A 17,156-nucleotide genomic window follows, 5' to 3' on the forward strand; every position below is an offset into this window, starting at 1 on the left:
GCTCTGTGAAAACAAATGCTTCCTTATAAATAGAGATTCTGATTTCTATAAATACCCAGTTGTATTCAACTTCAAAAATGAGCTACAATTGAAGGAGAGGCCAGTTCTGTGGCTGCTCTGATAAATACATGTTGACTCTTGATGAAGGCTTGTGCCAACAACAAGCTTTCACAACGGCAATTAATTAAAACTGACCATTAAGAAAGTAAATATAGAACATATACAATATAGGATTCATGGAGGAGAGTGTACAATAAAAACTACTGAATTCTCAAATGAGTTCCATTATAAATGACTCTCATTACTGCCTAGCAAGTAGTGCTAACACTGAATTCTTTTCTACGGTGGCCTTCTAGAGAGAATTAGAATTACGGGAATAATACTACATCCCCAGTACAATGAGGGGCATATATCACAGCACTGTTAGAGGCAAAGGAACCACTGAGGGGATTTTCTCATAGCTCATTTTCCAAAGCAGGCTTTTAGCTGTTGTTGGGAACCTTACAAATATAGCCGGTTTTCAATAAATTAAAGGCAATGATTTCTGAGCAAAGATAACTTCACATTCCCAGAAAGTACAAGTGTAACCATAAAAAGATCCAAAATCATGGTGTTGGGTCACTCAGCACCCCACCCCCCCTTGCTCTTCCTGAGGATGCTCCCACACCCCATCCAGCATGACCAGCTCCTCCTAAGATTTCTCCTCAAAAGGGGCTTTTCACTGTCCTTGTAACCCCATTCTTTTCTTTCATATCACTTATCATAAGGCTTATAAAAAGATGTCTCTGGAATAATATGCTGACTCAGAAGCCGCTGCTGTTTAGCCTAGCATAGTGCCTGACACACAGTAGGTGTTCAAGGAATTTGAATGAATAAAACAAGTGCACTCTGCAGTGACTGCCTATTCATAGATGTAAAACAGGTTCTCCAACTTGTTGGTCTCAGGACCCCTTTATGCTCTAAAAAATTACTGAGGCCCCCAAAGAGCTTGTGTTTACGTGGGTTACATCGGTCAATCTTTACTATATTAGAAAACTTTAAAACAAAAGGGGCACCTGGGTGACTCAATTAAGTGTCCAACTCTTGATTTCAGCTCAGGTCATGATCTCATGGTCGTGAGAACTGAGCCCTGAGTCTGGCTCCTCGCTGGGCATGGAGCCTGCTTAAGATTCACTCTTTCCCTCTCCTTCTGCCCCTCCCCCTCCTCTCTCTTTCTAAAAAGAAAAGAAAACTTTAAAACACAAGGCCACCAGCACACATTCCATTAGTGTCAGAGAGAAGATGTCATCTCGAATGCTACATAGCCCTGGGAAGCTCCACTGTACACTCATGAGAGAGTAAGAGTGAAAAGGCAATTAAATAATCTGCTAGTGTTATTATGACACTGGTTTTAACCTTGCCCCTTTCCCCTCAAGAAGACTCAGAACTAAGTTTTGAAAACCGCTGGTCTAAAGCTTTAGCCAAAAATGAAATTATAAGCAGTCAGAAGAAAAAAATATATGAAAACATGGTCAATCTCTGCAAAAGGTGAGCCAAAGAGCAAAACACTGCCCATGGCAGTCCATCAGGATCCCAAGTGAGGCTACACCGTGTTGGTGATGCCACTCAACTCCTCCGAGTCACTTCCCTGTTCCTGCCACAGGAAAGTATCTTGTCTTTGGGATAGATGTTTTCTTCAATATAAATTAAGAAAGGTATATTTTGGCTTATACTTAACCTGTAAGTCTGAGCAACCTAAGTCTGTCACTGATCAACTTTGTATTTAGAAACACAGAGAAGCAGACACCAGTCTTGACAACCATACCACAGTGTGGCCTCCTTCCTAAGGCTGTACGTACATCTACACATGACATTCTACTATAACTCATTCCTACCTGATGGCAGCAATAACTAGAAAATATTCAAGAGATCTAGGAGAGCCAATGCTTAAATTCACTCAGATCTCCTTGCCAAACAACAGAACAGCAATAATTTTAGGTGCCTGCTCAACAGGTCTGGTCTGAATTGTACCCAAAAATATCTGATTAACCAGAGGCACATAACGCTTATGGTATCTGAATAAAACTACACAGAGGTCTAAAATACTCTCCTAGGTACCAGCCTTCAGCAAATGTCAGAGCCTAGTAAGACTAATTGCCTGACTACAGAAAGGACAGTACCCATGCTCCAGTTTTCATGATGTATGTCTAGCTTTTCACTACCATCTCCTTATAAGTGCTACCAATCATGAACTTGCTCAAGAAATTGTGTCACCTGGACCAAGTCCAATTCTCAGGATCAAGGGAGAATGTGTCCCTCAAGGTAAACTAATGCCATGTCCGTGTGCTAAGAGAGGCCTGAGCAGAGGCTCTAGAAAGTCCAGCCTCTACAATGAGTGTGGCCTAAGCAAATTCCTGATGCCTGAAAAAATTCCGGTCGGACTGAGTGAGTTCAAGCATCCTCAGGGAATGCCAGCCTCCCTCTAAAGAGTTTTAGGCCAAAGTACAGTGACCTCACTGCAGTGCTCCCTGCCAACATAGTTGACAGGCCCCCTGCAGCTGGGCACAGCTGTGATAGTCATCACTCCCAGCACATCTGCCTTTCATTCCTACCTGTTGTTTTGGATTTCTCAGGGAGGTCACAACCAGTTTTCTACAGTTTAATCCCATCCTAGCTGGCTCCTTTTCACTGTTTATGTCCTGCTGTAAGTAGCCCCTTCTCAGCCACACCTTCCCCAAGCAGCCCTTCTAAACTTTGGTTCCTTGTCATTCTCTACCTGAGCCCCTTATCTTTTACCTTCATAGTAAATCTCCCCAGCTGCCGTATTTTCTGGAGGTCTGCTTACTCATCTCTTTCCTGTTTGGTTCAGCATTCAGAGCACAATGCTTGGCATAGTTAGTTAAGTGTGGGACAAAATCTGAACTCATGTAATCCTCGTATATGCTGCACTGGGCCCCCTTGTCTATGTTACAGATGACGATACCTCAATGCTGAGGATATCTTGCATGGGGCGATGAGGACTTTAGGTTGGGGGCAATTGTGGTACGGTTCCCCAGGACAGGGAAGCATATCACCTCACTCCGATGTGGCAGGCCTGCCACAAGAGGTCACCTGAGTCCACTGAGGCTCTGCTCAGTACCTCACTGCATTCCTTTCACTATCCCAAGCTCCAAATTACCCTGGGAGTGATGGCCACCTGAGAGCCAGATGCTGCACATCACACTCCTGCAGCAGAGACACGCCCCCTCCACCCCTTCTCTCCACCACAGAGCCTCCCAAATCCCCTTGTCTGTCAGAGTGCTAGTTCATGAAGGGCAGAATCAGGAGCAGTGGTGGGTGACAGAGTAAGAGTTTAGGTGACATACTGAAGAACATATTTTTAATAGTTGTTTTAATTTCACATCAGAAAATTAGCAAATCAAAAATGTGATTTCAGATACCATAGGGGGATACAAAATTCTCATTGCAAACAAGTTTAATTAAATAGAGTAAGTGAGTTAAAAGAAAATGATGACGCAAATAGCAGCACGGGTAGTGTGTGGGGTGAGGGTGGGGTATAGATGGCTCCTGCCTGGGCAACACTGCTGGCCCACATTGACCAAGGACCCCTCAGCAGGGTAAAGGTCAAGGTGGGGCTGCATGGAGAACTGCATTCAAGTGCCCCTCTTCCCACAAGCATGCTGCCAGCAGGTCTCAGCTTCTCTAGGCACTCAGTCAAGAGAACAGGTCTTTTCCCAGAGGGCAATTCTGCTACTTCTTTAAAAAAAATAATAAAGGATTGGCCCCATATTGCTACAATATCATTATAAACTATGGTAAGTGTTTTAAATGAAGGAGTGGCCAGGACCAGATCACCTCAGATCTGGCACATCAAGGTAGAGAGTTTGAATCAATCAGAAGCCACTGAAGGCTTAAAAAGAGAAGCATTAGGATTCTATTTACCTGGTTGCTGGGGTGGAAGTTGATTTGGGAGGTTGCAAGAATGTAGGCAGATTCTTAGAAAGCTACTGCAGTAGTCCAGGAGGCTTGGGCCCAGGATGTGGCTGTGACGATGGAGAGGAACAATGGGCTACATATCAAGTGTCTAGCACAGCACTACAAAACATTCACTCAACAAACATGTACTGAACTGCTCCAGGGCTACAGTCTACCCTTGGCTCTGAAGATTTACGGGTAAACGAAATACAACCCTACCTCACGGAACTTACTTGTGGGGCGAAGGGGCAACAGGAAAAAAATTAATAAAAACTCAGGGAGAGATAGGTGCTCTGTTGAAAATAAAACAGGAAAAGGTAACTAGGGGACCACTTATGTGGTTAGGATGGGCCATGACAATGAGATGACAAATTTCATGAAAACTTGCCCTTGTAACAGAGACCCAGTAAATGATACCCGCTTAATGTCATTACCATTAATGCAAAACCAAGTACTGGGTGAAGACTGCGATCAAAACTGCTTAAATGTCCCAATATTCTTCCTTAATTTAACTCTCTAAGAGGATCGCACCTGCATGCCCATTTTAAAGCCAGAGGAGCCGCACGTTCCATCTAACCTGCCTGTTTCCTTCTTTGAAAGGGGAGCATGGTTTCTGAGGCTACAACAAAACATGGGGAGCCTCTAACAAACACTGAATGAGACACCCCATCACTCTGTAACAAGCTCTAGATGGAACATGAGGAGACAGATGGAAGGTTTATTTTTACCTGCTCTCAATCTTGATTTCATGTAATTCAGTTACCAGTAAGCGGTAAACTGCGGGAACATAATACACACTGCAGGTGACTGACTACCCTGGACACAAACCAGCACTGAACTCAGCCGGAGGCTGAGTCAGCAGAAAATGTTTCCTGCGAAAGACAAGGGAGATTTCAGGTAGCATAAAACATGTCTGTGTTCCAACCTTTTTTTGTATCTTCTGTCTCAAGGGTATGTAGCATCTGCTTAAGTATGTCTGCTATACTGAAAATAAGAGTTTTATGTGCCATGGCCTAAAGTGGCCTCAAACAACAGGCTCATTTTATAAATATTGCAAGAAAGAACTACGTTCTCAAAAACAAAGTTATCTTTCATAGCAGTCCCGCCCTCCCTCCCCCAACCCCATGTAACTGGTTCATGCCTAACAACTCCACATTATACAACTTTCTTATTTCAGAGGGGTACATTTTGCAACAAAATTTCATGCTGATGGTTCACTGGGAAGTAATGTGTGCATAACATACCACTCCTGAGATTTCCCTCTGACCCCAGTTCAGTGGGCAGGAGCTCCTGCTTTGAAAATAGAAGAGGTCCACATCTTCTTGGCCCTGCTATATGGCAGAAAGCTGTGAGGCTTTCACAGTTACCCTGTTTCTAAAAGAAAGTGTGGAGCTAAAATTGATTTTGAAGAAAACTCCAACCCTGCCCACAGGGAAGTGTCACAACAGGGGCCATGTTTGTTTCGATCATTTTATGCCAGTACCCAGCTCAGAGCCTGGCACAAAGAACACACAATAAAAATGTATGCAAGAAGGAAGAAAGGAAAAGCCCAGAGTTTTTATTAGATTTCTTAATTTTCCACCCTCAATGATATTTATTTTAAAGTATGTAGTCCTGCTTCTGATCAGTAATAAAATAATAATAGCTATCATCAAGAACTATCGTGACCCAATTCACCTAAGATCACCAGGGTTCAACAAAGTTTGACTACAGTTAGTTCGCGGATTCACTGCAATGAGGGAGCTGCCCTAGGGTTCCTTGCAAACATTATACCCAAGACTCACAACAACCCCGAAGGTTGTATTATTCCTTAATTTTACTCAACAGGAAATTAAAGTTCAAAGAAGTAGCCTTCCTCACATGGCTAGAAAATCCTTGTCCATCTAACTCCAAAACTATCACAAGGCAACTCAGAATATCACAGCCCAATTTGCACCAAGCCCCTAAGATGTTCCTACAGACACTGTAAGCCAGTGGTTTATAAACATTTTTTTTTAACTATAAGAGGAAACTTCCCTTCGAATAAAATCTTACTAAAACCATAAACAAACAGACATGTATTTGAGGCACAGGGTGTTGCCTCCTTCAGAACTACCCTCATCATTGGGGCAAGGCAATAGGGGCTACTATGTACTTTTAAAATGTTTAATTCAACTTAACCAGACAGGCCATCTGGATCTGCATCTTCTCACTTTTCTCAATGCTTAAACGTTGGACAGCTCCTTCAAAGGGGGTAGGGCAAAACTGGCCTTTTAACGCAGACAGTAATGATCTACCACTACACAGTTCTATTAACTCCCATGTTCTTAGCTGAACAAACAGCAAAAGAAAAGAAATGGAGGTTGGAACAGGTGGGATTATTTGTTGAAAGGTATTTATTTGAGATGGCCAAAGCCTGTGCCTTGAAAGACTGTTCTCAGGGGCAGGGGTGGAGGTCAGATCAGGAATGCACCAAAGAGTACTCTATATAGCCTTCAGTGTCATACTGAGAACGATGGACTTTTCTTTTTATGCAAAATCAAGTGGATGGATGATATGGTGAGATCAGAAATATGCCTAAGAACAGACTGATTGTCTCAAAGGATTTACTAGATTCTACTTGTTAAAAAAAAAAAAAAAGGGTGATATAAATGAGAGTATCTATACAGTTTGAATATTAAAATGGCATATAATGTGGCTGTTTATTTCTGAGTACACAGGACGCCTGAGACAGCAGGACAGGTTTTGTCACATTGTTCAGATCCTCCTGTCAGGATCTGTGTCAGTGTTTGGCCGGCTGACAAAGACATGGGGAGAAGACCCATCTCCGCAAGGAACCTACATGGACATACTGCATGGACGATAAGGTGGCCGGAGCCCATGTCTGGGCTGAGAAATGAGTGGTGCCTGCAAACAAGTTTTCCTGCTGGCTCCTGAGTCACCCATAGCAGCTGATATGCTCCTGAAAGGCTGGTTGAGTGACTACAGCACAGGTGTGTCCGGTGCTGCTGGATGGCCAATTCACCCTCTCAGCCCTCATTTTCCTAGGCACTTTCCAGCTGCAGGTAGTTCTGTGATCCAGTTCTGGCCAGTGAAATGTAAGCAGAAGTCAGGCAGCTGGGTGGGGCTTCTGGGAAAGTTTTTTGCCTTCCCGCTGAAAACGGTCACTCCCAGCTGACCGACCCCACCATCTTTCATCATTCTTCTTATTCCTACCAAGGCCACAGCCATGGTACCTGGAGGTCCAGCTCCCACCTTAAGGCCAAGAGGCACTAAAACATGAGGATGACAAAGTGCTAAGGAAGGTGACACAGAGAGGACAAAAAGTACCTGAGTCCCTGGTATCACCTGTGAGCAACTGCATCAACCTTGAACCACCTACCTCCAGACACACTTTGTCATCAGGACCACATAAATCCATAACTATTGAGGTCACCAGAGCTGGACTTTTGTTACTGTCAGTCGAATGCACTCTTAACTGAGGGGACAGTTTCTTTGGTGACTGAGACTTTTTTTTTAACCTGAGAGTAAATGATTTCCCTGGACAAAATAAGGTGTTCTCCTATTAGTCACTAACCTCAACACACATTCAGAATTGCCTCGCTAGAAAAACATAACAGCCATATACCTCACTGTATGGTCCTAGAGCAGATTAAAGAACTGTATCAGTAACTTCGCATATTGGAAAGTAAAGAGTATAAACATGTGCAAGATAGAAGAAACCAAACTACGAAAATAACTTCACTGGCACTCTACCTTAGAAATGTTACTTGAATGACTCATGGAATGTCCCAAAGTCTTCTCATTCTGCAAGAAAATGAAACAGGTGATTAAAATGTGCAGAGAATAAGTAATTACTCATAACAATCCTCCTGACAATCATTCCCTCAACTAGAATTTGCTGAGCCAAAACTACTATGTACTAGCAAAAATGAATGACACAGTAGTCCTTGCCTTAATGGAACTTAAGTTAATAAGAACAGGAATTTGGAATTAACTAAAAATAAAAGAGCTCTAAGTGTTTTAAGATACATTCAAATGGAGGTTCAGAGGCAAGAAACTGCATGTTGAGTTTTATCTGAGGTGGTCCATGCCGTAAGTAGCCACGGTAGGATCAGGAAGAAGAAAGTGGGATAGCTGACCCCACCCAGGTAGTTTGGCTGTCAAAGTGTTGGGTACTCAGGGACATCCCACAGCTCACATCTATTCCCTCAAGCCTGTTTCTCCTCCTGGATTAGAGAAATATGAGAGTCATACTAGTCTCCTCTACCTCTAGTCACAAAGTCTTGTATCAAATTCTTCCTGTTTAACGTCTCTCAATCTCCAATCTCCACCCCCAACCCCCACCCACAAGCACAGTCGGACTTCAGCAAACAAGCATGCAACAGAGCGCCCCCAGGAGAGGCTGGAGGCACTTACATCAAACCCCACCCCCCTGCACCGGCAGGGGCATCTTTACTAGGGCAGGTCTCACTATGAGCCACCAGTGCAGTGGGCCTCTCCCCCAGAGGACGAACACAGGCCCCCTGCATGTACCAAGTCTACTGATCATACAGTGCTCCAAAGTGTTGGCTTCAGTTCTGCTGGAGATAGGACCAGGCTTTCTTTCTTTTTTTTTTCCTTTAGAATCAGGCTTATAGTTTTTTGTTTCCTTTCTTCATTTTTTAGATCAAACTTTCTTTTTTCTTTCTTTTTCTTTGGAGTCAAGACTTAGGTTTTTGTTTGTCTGTCTGTTGGTAGTTTTGTTCATTTTCTTTTTGTCTTAGATCAGGTTTTTTCTTTTTTCTTTTCCAGGCTTATTTTAACAAACAAATCAAAGCACACTTAGTTAAAGGTCCAAACACTCCCCACTGCAAGCAAGGAGGAACTCTGCAGAGGACTGACCTGTGGGAAAGAGTAGCCAAAAAGAGTAGCCAAAACATCAACAGTGGAGTGCACACAGCATACACCAGAAACACTTCCTGAAGCACCAGGCCCTGGACAGTGTATGACCCCCTTCTTAATATAGCATTACTCTCAGGAGCAGAAAACATAACAAGATTTCATAATCTGCAAAAGATAGAAACCTAGACAAAAATGACAAGACAGAGGAATTTTCCCCAAAAGAAAGATCAAGAAGAAATCATAGCCAGGGATTTGCTCAAAACAGATATAAGCAATATGTCTGAACAAGAATTTAGAACAACAGTCACATGAATACTAGCTGGGCTTGAAAAATTCATAAAAGACACCAGAGAAACCCCCATCTTGCAGAGATAAAAGACCTAAAAACTAGTCAGGCTGAAATAAAAAATGCTATAACTGAGATGCAAAACCAATTGGATATAATCACAATGAGGATGGAAGAAGCAGAGGAATGAATAGGTGATATAGAAGATAAAATTATGGAAAATAATGAAAAAAGAGGAGGGAAAGAAAACTATTAGGTCACAAATACAGACTTAGGGAACTCAGCAATTCCATAAAGCGCAATAATATTCATATCATAGGAGTCCCAGAAGAAGAGTGAGAAAAAAGGGCAGTAGGTTTATTTCAACAAATTATAGCTGAAAACTTCCCTAAGCTGGGGGAGGAAACAGGCATTCAAGTCCAAAAGGCACAGAGAACTCCCCTCAGATTCAACAAAAACAGATCAACACTAAGACATATCAGAGTGAAACTTGCAAAATACAAAGATAAAGAGAATTCTGAAAGCAGCTAGGGACAAAAGTTTCTAAATCAACAAGGGCAGACATATAAGGTTAGCAGCAGACCTGTCCACAGAAACTTGGCAGGCCAGAAGAAAGTGGCATGATATATATTCAACATGCTAAATGGGAAAAATACACAGCCAAGAATACTTTATCCAGCAAGGCTGTCATTCAGAACAGAAGGAGAGTTTCCAAAACAAGCAAAAACTAAAGGAGTTTGTGAACACTAAACCAGCTTTGAGAGAAATATTAAAGGAGACCCTTTGAGCAGGAAAGAGAGAGAAAAAGCAACACAGAAAGGAACACAGACAATCTACAGGCACAGCGACTTTACAGGTTATACAATGGCACTAAATTCGTATCTATCAATAATTACTCTGAATGTAAACGGACTCAATACTCCAAAGACACATGGTATCCGAATGGATAAAAAAACAAGATCCATGGATATGCTACTTACAAGAGACTCATCTGAGACCCAAAGACACCTCCAGATTGAAAGTGAGGCGGTAGAGAACCATTCATCATGCTAATCTCCAATCTCATTTACATTTCTACTGTCAATGCCTTAGGCTTAGTTTCTCTTCATTTCTCACTTGAAATTCTTGAATACCTTCCTAACTTATCTTTCTGCTCTGAAAGTGACATCCCTGATATATGATTGCTATGGACTGCATTGTGTCCCCCCAAATCTGTATGCTAAGTTCTAGCCCCTGATACTCAGAATGTGACTATATTTGGAGCTAGGGTCCTTAAAGAGGTAATTATGTTAAAATGAGGTCATTAGGGTGGGACTTGATCCAATACAAATGGTGTTCTTATAAGAAGCTGAACTTAGGACATAGGTACACACAGAGGGAATAGTATCATGTGAAGACACAGGGAGAAGGCAGGGGCAGCTATCTGCAAGCCAACGAAAGAGTCCTCAGATGAAACCAAACCTGCTGACACCTTAATCTCAGACTTCTAGACTCTAGAACTGTGAGAAAATTAATTCCTGTTGCTTAAGCACCCACTGCCTGGTTATTTTTTTATGGCAGCCCTAGCAAGTAATACAAGAATCTTCCACACTATAACTTTCTTAAAAAAAAAAAAATCAATAAATGTTCGAAATATAAATCCAATTTTCTAAAAATAAGAAAGTAACTCTCACTGAATCCAATATTTCTTGCCCTGAACCCATATGAGTAAAAAAACAAAAACAGAAACTATTACCAATGGAAGAGATTATCTCACTTGTATTTTTAAGATGATCATATTCTCTACTCATCTCACATGCTTTGCAATAACCATGGGGAAGACCAGAGAAGTTTGAGATCTAATTAGCAGGTAAAATTCTTTTGGTCAGTCAGTAGTACAAAGGAGCTAGTGGATCATTTTAAAACTACTTTGAAAAGAGTTGATTCCATTCCACCAAGCCTCTCCTTAAAGAAAACTAGCAATCAAGAAAATTTTAACTTTCCCCTTTCCCACAACCCACCAAATGACATACTGCCTTGACTTTGGTACACTTGGCTTTTGAACACTCGACACCCCTAAAATGTTAGTGAAGAAGCATTTCAAGAGCTCCCAAGTGGCCTGCCAACCAGCACTTGTTTTAGCAATGTTGTCTCGTCTTTACAGCAATGTGTCTGTGCAATTTTTTTGAGTGTTTTCATTATATTCTCTTATTTTATAAATCTGAGTGAAAACAGAAGTTCAAATCTCTTAAGTATAATACAATACAGACACTGCTATTAAATGTTTAGCATCAATGAAATGTTTCTTGGTCTTAAGCTAGTCAATTAGACAGTTCTAGGAAAAAAACAAAATTATAAAGTATGTTCAAAGTATTGACAATGTCAACAAAAACTATTTCTAAAAGACCAAAAGAATCAGAAATTTCATTCATTCATCTTATTCATGCATTCACTCACTGGGAGTGGGGAGTCTCTCTGTCCACAGCACAGGTAAATCTGTAACCCTTCAAGTGTCATTCATGAGTCAACAATGTTCGATGGACAAACACAGGGCACTGCTGTGTATCCAAGCTTAAAGGCTCATCTACTGGCAATTTACTACTAAATTTTAATTTACCTTACTAAATTAAAACAAAGATACCATATGCCCTGGAATATCTGTACAGAAAATCATTATAACCACTATGACATTACCCAGTACCTTAAAGGAAATGGCCAGTTTAACACCACCTGAAATCTACAGAGACGTTCTGAGGCACTAAGAGAAGCAGTAATTTCTATCCCTGACTTTTTTGACATTTTTGACATTTATGATTCCATACAGAGGGGTTACTGGGGTGGGGAGAGGCCTAGGTGTTAAGCTAGGTAACATTATAAATCCAGACTGAGATCTGAAAGTTGCTCTTTACCTTATGAACTTGAGAAATAAATTTAATGATGTAAGCCTGTATCCAGTTTTCCTTGTTAGAACAATTCAATATTTTACATTGGTAAAAATTAAACAAATTATCTAGCCCCAGAACATACAGATGTTTTAAAGCCTGAAACCTGTCAACATTTAGAATTGCTTCATCATTACTTGGCAGAAAATTAACAATACAGTTCGAACAGACCATTTTTTTCCCCTTTAAATACTACTACATTTATTCGGACTTATTGAAAAAAATCTAAGAAGTTCAGGACCATAACAGACTTATTTTTCAGGAAGCAAATCCCAGGATTCACTCAAACCAGTGATTCATTCATTTCATTAGGCACAAAACATGGACAAAAATAAATCTGACTCCTAAACCTGTTCTAATGATGATGTTAATTAACCACAGAACTTCTCTGAAATAGTGTTTCAATGAGAAATATACGACCAGGGAAGAAAATGAATAAAAAAAATTTTTTTTAATCATAAAAAGCACAAACGAATTATATCAGGACAGTGGGTGACACCATTCTTTCCCACAGTCACATTGGCATGTTTCTGAATGAAAAGAAGGAAAGGTTACCAAACATCAATGTCAAGAACTGGAATTAGCTGTTCCAAAGAGAAAAGAGTTTCATTCCAGTTCAAGACAAAACTAAGCTTCAATGCCCAAGTGATACAAACCTTAGCAAATTATTTTAATATAGTTAGTCACTGCTTAATGGGTCTGCCATTTTATAATCCTGGGAGAGATCAAAGCCTCACTGTTGATAGCAAAAACTGTTACCTTCTTTCCTCAGAGAAGGCACCAGGAGATGCCACACTGTGATAGCACATGCTCCCCTGACTTGGTGAGCTCTTGTTGTCTACATTAAAAAGAAGAGCTCCTCAGAACAGAGCTCCATGCCCTCTTCTCATTTGTTGTCTCCCTCAGACCAGTGCTTCTGAAACTTTGTGCACCTGAATCATTTACAGATCTTTGTAAAATGTAGATGGTGATTTGTTAGTTGTGAGGTGGGTTGAGATTCTGCATTTCCAGTCAGCTCCCAGGTGACTCCCATGCTGCTGGTCCCCAGACTACACTTTAAGATGCAAGTTTCTGGGCCAGAATAATCCATAAAGGCTATGATTCATTTTTTTAATTGAGGTATAACTGAATATGACTCATTTTTTAAAGAGCAAATCATGACTACTGTAGAAGTAAATTTCTGCATAAAAGATGGTAGTGAGCTCACAACTGAGTTAATACAAATAAATCAATCAGGAAACAGACTGATACATACACTGGGAAAGACTGAGTCTGAGGGTGTGAGAAAGAAAAGTTTTATTAATGTAAGAAGTTACCAAATCACAAAGATAAAGAGAAGCTCTGTTGAAGAATAAGGGACATTTCACAATTTACTCAGTCCTGTCAATGGTGTTTTGCAAGTCCATGTGTGGCTCCAACAGAATGTACCCTGAGGGTAGAACGGAGATGCAGAGCCCACAGAGACCAAACATGCCCTGGAAAGTAGAAGCCAAGAATTAACGAGAAGACAATGAGGTGAGATGTCTAAGCAAGTTTTGAGGATTTTGTATAAAGGAATCAGACAATAAAACTTCATGTGGGAGTTTCCCTGAAACTCTGACCAGGACCAGTCATTAAAAAAAAAAAAAAAACCAACCACATATACACACACACAAACAAACAAGCAAACAAGCAAAAAAACAAAAACAAAAAACTGTGTAACGGACATATTATGTATCTACCCAATATCCATCTCTACCAATAGAACAAATTTGTTCCGGGCAGCAATGGACCCAACTAAAAGTTCTCACTTTCTCACTCTATTTTGCAATTATGGTAAATATGTAAGAAAGTTCTCCCTAAAGACATTAAACTTGAGGTTATCTGGGAGAACATTCTGCTACCCTGATATAGCTCCTTTCTCCAGCATTCCTTCTTTCCCGAGTCACCCTGGAATAAAGATGTCATGCCAGGAGGTACAGAAGTCACCTTGAGACCATGAGGAGAAAAAGTATACACAGAGGTCTCCAAATTTTGGTCTCAGGACACCTTTACAAGTAAATTACTGAGGACTCCCCAGATCTTTTGTTTATGTGGATTATATATATTGATATTTGCCATATTAGAATTAAAACAATTTTTAAAATATGAATCTCTTAATTCACTTAGAATAATTAAACCCAGTTCATATAAATAACATTTCTATGAAAAACAACTATTTTTATGAAAAAAAAGTGAGCAGAGTAACATAGTTTTATATTTTTATAAATCTTGTTCTTGTCCAATTAATAGAAGACAGCTGAATTCTCATATCTGCTTGTACATTCAATCTCCTCTGTTGTTTTGACTAAAATAAATAAAGAAAGTTTGGCCTTATACAGTTATATATTTATAAAACGAATGTGTATTTAATAACCATTTAACTGGATATTCTTTGTACTACACAAAAACTCAACAAGTAATTAGCTGTGATGTACTCTTAAATGATATTAATAAATTTTTAATATTCCATTAAAATCAACCGGTCCCTCTTCTACCTTGAATTGATCTCTTAATCAGGTATGACTTTATAACATCACACTAAATTGGTCATTTAGAAATTACTGGTTCACTGGGTTATGCAAATCTTCCAAGACTGACACATTTCATTATGCAATATGAAAAAAAAACACACTCAATAATATGACCATCGGAGTCTATAATTACTGAAAAGCTACCAAGCTCACAGTGGTGGATACAAGTTTTCCAAAATCCTAATTTTTGCTTAGAGACTTCAAATTTTTTCAATGGCAAAAAAAAAACTGTTACTTGAAAGGAAAGATTGGCTCATTCATTCAATTTAGAGAAAATGTCTGCCAAATATCCAAGTCAGAATAAACTAGAGTTTGACTGCCAGTAATTCTTCCGAGTAAAAATTGTATTCTGTTAAAACTGACTAGTTAACTTAGCAACTCAATCACAGAAGTGCTTTGCCTTGCTTGAGTCAACCACTGCACTTTGGTATTCAGTAGAAACGATTTATACCAGATATGCAAAAATGGAATAAAACACATAATCTATAATGAGAACAGTCAATTAAGAGTGACATACATATAAAAATGAGCAGAAAATGAAATCAAAGTATTATTATTATTGTCTTTGAAATGTTCCCAAAGTTAGAGAGATGTAAGATATAACAAATGTATCAAACTTCCGAAGATAAGCACTAAATAAGCTACACAAAGAGATACACTCATTAACCCACACATAAAACAAAAAGAAATTCTTAAAAGTGTTCAAGTAGCCCACATGATGGTAAGAAAGGGGCAGGACCCAAGCATGACACATTCTACTCTACCAACTCCATGTTCTGGAAGCCATGTTCCAAGCACAAGTGATTCAGAAGTAGGTCTGGGCTCCATTCTGTACAGTGCCCACTAGCAGAGCAGAAGCTCTACTTTAGGCATGGCAGACTGGGTGTAATGCAGCCCAACTCTGCTCAACCCAACAGACTGATAGGGTAGAAGTTCCACACCAAGAGAGGCAAGCCAAGAAAGCCACAGACTACTGCCCTACATAAAGCAGGTATGTGACTCCAAAAGATGTGGGCCACTCAACCTGTCCCCAGCTCTAGAGCACAAGCTTAGATTTTGCAAAGGTGGAAAGGCAGGCCAAAGGAACAGAGAGCTTGTAAGCTGTCTCCAAGAAAACAAACATTAACTGGAACAGAATATGTAGAAATTCCAGTCTAATGATACTGGCAAAAATGAGGGCATTTTAGGTGGCTAGTAGCTCTAAGAGAGCAACAAGCAAAACCATAAAACTAAAAGTGTACCACATAAAACCAGGGACAGAGACAACTAAGAAGGTCCTGAGGATGGAAGAAACCTCAAATACTGGCCTCAAAAACAACTGCAGCAAAGGAATCTGCATTTACTTGGATCAGACCATAGAACAATGCCCTAGGGAATTGTCCAAAATAGCAGTGCAATCAGCCAGCAGTATGGAACTAAAACTGAGTGTGAAATCAACAGAGACAAGAAAACTTAACAGGTCAGGGAGACAATCAAAAACCACTGCTATAAACAGTGATCCCAACTTGAGAGAGAACATGCTCAAGGCTTACCCCTCTGAGAAGCAAAATCAGAAACTATGTATTGTGAGGAAAACAGATTTTACTATAAAATCCAGCCAAGTTACTAAACAAAGAACAACCCACAGGAGGTGGGTGGGGGGTGTGTGAAAGAATTTTAATTCAAAGATGCTAAAAAGTATTATCTAAAATATACAGCAGTGAATACAAAAATTACAAGGCATGCAGAGAAAGAGGAAAGTATGACCCAAACAGGAAAAAAGGGAGGTAACAGAAAAGGCCCTTCAGAGGGCCCACAAATTGTCTTTAGTACACAAAGGCTTCAAAGTAGCTATTATAAATATGTTCACAGAACTAAATGAAACCATACTTAAAGAGGCAAAGGACGATATGATGACAATATCTTATCCAATTGATGAAAGTGATAAATAAACTATAAAAAATGAACATGAAAAATGTGGAATTGAAAAGTACAATAACTGAAATGAAAAGTTCATCACAGGCATTCAACAGCAGATTTGACCTAGCAGAGGAAAGAATCAGTAAACATGAAGATGGATCCTAAGAGATTATGCAATCTAAAGAGCAGAGATCAAAAAGAATAAAGAAAACTAAATGGAGCCTTAGAGAAACATGGAACATGATTAAGTACACCAATATATCTATAATGTGAGTACCAGGCAGAAAGAAGAGAGAGGTGGAGAAAATATATTCAAAGAAATAATGGCTGCAAACTCCCAAAATTTGATAAAAACATTAATCTCCACACCCAAGAAGCTAAATTAAATTGTAGTAGGATAAAAGCAAAGGGTCCCACATCCAAACACAACAAATTAACATGCTGAAAGACAAAGAGAAAACCTTGAAAGCAGCAAGGAAAAAAAATAACTAGTTATATACAGCAAAACCCCCCCAAAATTAATAGCTGATTTCTCATCAGAAACTATGGAGGCCAGAAGACTGGAGCAGGGGGAGCCATATTTAGAGAACTGAAAGAAAAAGAATTTTAACCAAGAATATTATTCCAGCAAACCTATCTTCAATAATGAAGGCAAAATAAAGATACCAAGAAGATATCAAG

At 39.9% G+C, this 17,156-nt stretch overlaps 1 protein-coding gene across 3 annotated transcripts in view; it reads right to left on the bottom strand.

Moving 5' to 3' along the window:
• The window catches only part of MARCHF8 (membrane associated ring-CH-type finger 8), a 144,649-nt gene that overhangs the window by 15,487 nt on the left and 112,006 nt on the right, over positions 1–17,156 (bottom strand). For all 3 annotated transcript variants that reach the window (XM_028098593.2, XM_028098594.2, XM_088019777.1), the window contains one exon: positions 7,690–7,740. In XM_028098593.2, coding sequence (XP_027954394.1) covers positions 7,690–7,740 — 51 coding nt within the window. The remainder of the gene's footprint in view (positions 1–7,689; positions 7,741–17,156) is intronic.

The sequence above is a fragment of the Eumetopias jubatus genome, unplaced genomic scaffold (assembly GCF_037043125.1).
Source record: "Eumetopias jubatus isolate StellerSeaLion01/CBP00866 unplaced genomic scaffold, mEumJub1_p1.0 scaffold_17, whole genome shotgun sequence".
Classification (NCBI taxonomy): domain Eukaryota; kingdom Metazoa; phylum Chordata; class Mammalia; order Carnivora; family Otariidae; genus Eumetopias; species Eumetopias jubatus.